Source organism: Hordeum vulgare, chromosome 7H (assembly GCF_904849725.1).
Source record: "Hordeum vulgare subsp. vulgare chromosome 7H, MorexV3_pseudomolecules_assembly, whole genome shotgun sequence".
Classification (NCBI taxonomy): domain Eukaryota; kingdom Viridiplantae; phylum Streptophyta; class Magnoliopsida; order Poales; family Poaceae; genus Hordeum; species Hordeum vulgare.
Window position 1 is genome coordinate 10,467,102 of NC_058524.1, and position 5,677 is coordinate 10,472,778.

Genomic DNA, 5,677 nt, shown 5'->3' on the forward strand with positions numbered 1-5,677 from the left:
TGCACATGATGCGATGATGATGCGACAAATAAAATAACACACACGACAAAAACGGAATAGAAGGGGATTCTTCTGGACCGTTGGCATCGGGCTGTCACACCTTTTTAGAACACTTGGATAGTTGGTGCACCACCAAACCTAGACAAATCTAGGGGAAAATGGAGCTTGGAGAGGAGAGAAAGCTTAAGTGTGGCTTGGGCATTTCATCGAACACACCATGTGCACAAGAGGTGAGAGCAGAGTAGCAGACAACCCCCACATGCTGGCCGACTAAAAATAGAGGAGTGAGCGGGCAGGGACAAGGATATTTATAGGATTGTTTTAGTTCTGATTGGTGTCTAGAACTGGGACTGAAGACATACATTTAGTCCCGGTTCCAGACACAAACCGGGACTAAAGGAGTTGCACCAGGAGGCACGCCCTTTAGTCCCGGTTCATGGCAGGAACTGAGACTAAATGTCCCAGACGAACCGGGACTGGTGCCCGCCGAGGCCGACAAGCATCCTGGCCACTCAAACCGGGACTGATGCACGCATTAGTCCCGGTTCATAAGTCGACTCATCACGATGGCCATAGGGATGTTGAAGACGACCTCCAATGATGATCTCCCCCTCCAATAGGGTACCGAAACGGGCCCCCAATTGGTTTTTCGTGGCTACAACGTCTTGCGGCGGTGGAACTTTTCATCTAGGGTTATTTTTGGAGTTTCAATATTAATAGGAATTTTTGGCGTTGGAATCACACCAAGATGGGCCACGAGGTGCCCACTAGGTACCAGGCCGCACTAGGGGGGGGGGGCAGGCGCGCCCTGGTGCCTAGTGGGCAGCCTGGGCCTCCTCTGGTTTGCTTCCTTGGTCACTTGATGTCTTCTGGGTAGAAAAAAAAATCTCCAAATAGTTTCGTGACATTTGGACTCCATTTGATATTGATTTCTGCGAAGTAAAAAACAAGCAAAAAAAAACAACTGACACTGGACACTATGTCAATAGGTTAGTCCCAAAATTGATATAAAGTTGCTACAAAATAATCATAAAACATCTAAGAATAATAATATAACAGCACGAAACAATAAAAAATTATAGATACATTGAAGACGTATCAACCATGCATTCACGAGATGGTTAGGTATTGGTTCTAGAGCATCCAAGAGTAACTATTGATTGTCAAAGAATAGTATGTGATGGTCCTGGTGGTCTGCCTTGATGATCCACCATGAGTGATTGGGCGAAGTTAGACTTGGCTTTAGCTCAATGACAATATGTTTAATATATATGTCTTTGAGTTGAATGTTAGCCCCTCCAACTAGACATAGGGTTGTGCCAGCAACTTGAACTGGATGAACACACCATTATATCCACCATGCCTACGGGTTCTACTTCCTCACAATGCCATTTACATTATGTTCATATTGTGTATTGCGAAGAACTAACCCTCTATATGCTCTGTATATCTATTTTGTCAGTCCGTGCTACATGTATTGCTATCTTGCTATTTGTATGTCTTGCACATTCATGTTTCTATCTTAGTCGCACTAGTCATCAATACGTGAGTAGTTTGACACCTGTTCAGTTTGTCTTTTCTACAACATTCACCTCTAGTACTTAACCTTTTTTCTTTTCTTCAGTTAGCTCATCTTATACGACGAATTCCTTCAAATCTCCTGTTCACCTCCTTTTGTTGTTATTTGCCTCTATATACCAAAGTTGAAGTACATTTGGGGCCTATTGTAATAGCTGGAGCACAAGCATACTCGTTTACTCATACACGTACATACATACACATACACATAACATAAAAACATATATACGTACATACATACATACATATATGTATGGATACATAGAGAGGTGTGTCCCACTTATGTTGCGATGCATAATAGCATTAAAACCAGATGACTAGTTCAGGTTTAGTGCATCATGCTTTTTTCAGGAAGACCACAACACTGGGGCATTTGGCGTTCTTCTTCTCGAGATACTTTGCAACGACTGAGGCATACACCACAAACAACTCATCAAGAATGTCCTCACCGAAGTGACCCGCGATGAGTGGCTCCAGTACTGACCTGATGGATTTGGAGACGTTTGTCCCACTGTTAGCTGGGTCAAGCACCTCATGGTCGTCGTCTGTGTCATCATCTTGAGGATCCCAACTGAATGCGACCGGTCCCATATGCTCAATGTGGAAAAGCCCTATGCGGTTGATCACTACCTTCACCTCCTCCATTGATGGGGCATAGAGTGGCAGGTTGAATGAGTCTAGTTTCTCCTTCTCCACACGTCCCTACCACGCACCAACAAGCACAATAAGACTTCATATATAGTTTATGTAAAATAGTATCATTTTGTACTCAGACCTTCGCATTTGAGGGAAACACATTTTTAATCATACATGGGTTTTCAACAAAAAGCAAATGAATACAAAACAATTTTAGTATCAACTCTACAAGGCATAAAGTTTCACAATTGCATAGTTAGTTAGTACATTTCGGGGGTAAATAGGAAATGACGAATGATTCATGCTCAATAGAGTTGTATTGTCTAGTCCTGATTGACCGGCCATTAAACTGGATAATAAACATTGCTATGAGATAGGTTTGTAAACTATATACCTTCAAGACGAGTGATTGGAGAGATTCAGAAAGCAATTCCCACATGATGCCAATTTCTCCATGCATCAACATCTCTTCACTCTTTCGGCCAAGAAACGTGAGCAACATTCGCCCACCAGTCATAAGTTCCTTTGAGCGCAGTTGAAGGAATAACTCAAAGTCAATCTGGAATTGTTCCCTAAATACATTTGCTACTAAAGGTGGAGTAGTCTTTCCAATATGAATGTTCCCTTCATTTAGATAGTTACCACTCGAGAGTTCCTCGGGCACCTAAGACATTTAGTGACAACAACTGAGTCATTAATTAGAGAACATTTGGAGCATTGTCAAATTATACTCATAGAACATGTATACGTGTACATGTATGGCGAGAGACAAGACCATCTCTCGTACTATACTCATCTTAGTTGTGACCTAAAATGTATATTAGTATATAGAGGGAGTAGGATTTTCTTTACGCGTGATACATATGACCACATTAGCACAATTCTTTTGCATGTAATTTTTTTTTAACATTTGAATGTTTTCCGTGTCTAGAAAAAGTGTTACTGGTTGTGCATATGCCATATGTATGTGAGAGTCATTACAAGTTTGACTTAACTCCTACAAGAGTGGGAACAAGTTTCACTGGCGTACATCAATTCTATTTTTTTGTCACAAACATGTGGTTCGATCAGTGGCCACGACCCCACATGTTAGTGACCAAAGTCAGAAGTGACATATTTCAAGGGAGCTGCTTCCTAATGCAGAACCCAGTTAAACAACATAACCACTAGAACTGAACTACGACAATTAAGTCATTCATTGCCATTTTACTCCTTCCCGTTAAAAATAATGCGTGCCCCTTATACTCATTGTTTTGAAAGTTTTAAAACTATGGTCAAGTTAAGTTGTCCAGTCCATTTTATAAGACATGATGGTACAATGTTTGCTAGTACAACTGCATGCACAGAGGCCAAGGTTTTTCCCATTCTTTAAAAAACTACATTCACCAGACTTCCGCGTAGGTAGAACCATGGAATACTAGATTCAGAAACAATTCTTTATTGGCGGGCGTTTGAAGAAATGGAGCAGGGACGAATATTGTTATGTACTCTTTTATATATCTACTAAGTTACTAAGGTCACTAGAGATGATGGGTTGTGGTGGCTCGGGGCTTGGGGAAGTTTTTGGGTGTGGGGCCCTTTGTAAGAGTGTGCTTGGTTGCCTTAGGGGTTATGGCCGTACTTGCAGGTGATCATGGTGTCTCTATAGATCTCATGTGAAAACCATTGGTAGACACCGACAGTGGACAACACCCAGCTAACACATATATATCTTCACCACGAGGGTCATACCGCGTGCACCACGTAAGACCATACCAATAAGAAAACACAACCATATCAATACAAGGGGGATAATTGGTTTTATGCCCCTAGTTGGGTCACACTCGGCTGTATTATTCCTGTTTTTCGAAAACACGTGTTCCTGGTCAAAACACTTTGCTCGTCTTATTCTTTTGCCCTATGAATGCTTGCCCATCATTTTTAAACTTCATAACAAATTCATACTAACTCGGGAAAATGCAAATAAAATATCAAAATTTTCAGAAAAACATCACCTATATGTGCATATCATTTGCATTGATGACAAAAGTGTTGGAAAGTCTCACGGCTATGATTTCTGCCGTCTCCTTGGTGTGGTGAGGTTAAGGTTTTTGTCACGCAGCAAGATTTGCTGTAAGATGTTTCAGATATTGCAAGGTTCAACGACGATGAGTGCAACTCCAGGGCGCTGGTACATAAGGGCATGCACATATAGACTTTCCGGCTATCATCGACAAGGTCAAGCTGGCTCCGATAGGGGAACAAATATATAATTTTTACTTGCATTCGACAAGGTCAAGCGGTTCGTTCTGGCGGCAGTAGTGATCGTTCGGTGGTCTTGGAATCTCGATGTAATTTTTATTATATTTGAAATGCTTTGTACTTTTGGTGAACTTTTACAGTATATCTGATCTTTTTCTCAAAAACAGAAAACCCCAGTGCTGGATTATTGATGCTTCACTGAAATAGGCGTAGTGACAAACGGTTTTGGTGTTGCTATCATGTACTTCTGGATTAGTCTATCCTTTTGCAAGAAAACTACAATTTATCCTAAAATTAGTTGTGGACGAAAATATTCTTTCCAAAACACTTGTAGGGAGGGCGAATAGGAGCATTTTCTCCCCATGGGACCAGATGTTGGCAAAAAAGTGCAACATGTGTACGTAGTACCTTAGAGAGCCAATGGAGGCTATAGGAGGAGTGGAAAAGATGGACGCTCTGTTTAGGGAAAAGCCTCGTGTAAAATGACCCCGGCACCCCGACGATGAAGTACGGTGCCGCCGCTGCCTCATTGCCCTCTTCTTTCCTAGTGACATTGTGGAACTGATCAAGCGACTGGAAGACGAGGTTGAAGTCGTTGCTCGGCAAGTCATTCAGGAAGAACTGCAGCTCCATGTCACGTTTTTCATTTGTTTTCTGATTGCAGTCAGAGATCATGCCGAGAACCTCGGCGACGATGAGTAGAGCGTTTGGACCCGATGAGCAGCCGAGATCGGCGATGACCATCACGCTCGCAGGGCTGAGCGACGTGTATACCTGTTCTACGGCCTTTTGAAGCAACGGCATGTTTTCCCTTATGGCCTTCATCTGCATAATATAAAGAGGTGTTACATGTAGCCTACAGGAAGAAATTAAGTAATACGCGTGATGCTTATTTGGATACAAACTGGCGTCCTGGAGTTGGCGGCGTAGCTGTTCTCTCCATCGCCGGTAGCCATGCCAAGAACCTTCTCTACCTTCATGGCCATTGATCACCAATAATTAGTATGTTTCTCTATGTTATCCAGAACGCCCAAGCTCTCTTTTTAAAGAGGCCAGCCGGTCTCACTGTTGCAGACTGGTCATGGATAATTAGTTTCGGCATGTGCAATCTCACAGCACTTCACTTTGGGTCATATCCCAGTTTTGGTGTCCTACGTGTCTCAACATTGGATATATGGAGGGACGTCCCGATCGACAGTGATGTGCACTTCTTTTTCCATTA

General features: G+C 42.4%; 1 protein-coding gene across 1 annotated transcript; it reads right to left on the reverse strand.

Annotated features, from left to right (window-relative positions):
- Window positions 1-1,663: 1,663 nt before the first annotated feature.
- On the reverse strand, window positions 1,664-5,450 carry LOC123412337 (anthranilate O-methyltransferase 2-like). The gene is made up of 3 exons (XM_045105293.1): window positions 4,864-5,450; window positions 2,609-2,878; window positions 1,664-2,280 (listed from the first exon to the last, which is right to left on the reverse strand). Exons 1-3 carry the CDS (start codon window positions 5,284-5,286, stop codon window positions 1,915-1,917), a joined length of 1,059 nt encoding a protein of 352 aa, XP_044961228.1. The 5' UTR covers window positions 5,287-5,450; the 3' UTR covers window positions 1,664-1,914.
- Window positions 5,451-5,677: the final 227 nt, after the last annotated feature.

What these genes read in the sequence shown, in the direction of transcription:
- LOC123412337 (XM_045105293.1), bottom strand. Translation starts at nt 5,286, where the DNA reads ATGCAGATGAAGGCCATAAGGGAAAACATGCCGTTGCTTCAAAAGGCC. An exon ending in GCCTCCATTGGCTCTCTAAG is followed by an intron (nt 2,879 to 4,863) that starts GTACTACGTACA and finishes TAAATGTCTTAG; the next exon opens with GTGCCCGAGGAACTCTCGAG. An exon ending in TCCAATCACTCGTCTTGAAG is followed by an intron (nt 2,281 to 2,608) that starts GTATATAGTTTA and finishes GGTGCGTGGTAG; the next exon opens with GGACGTGTGGAGAAGGAGAA.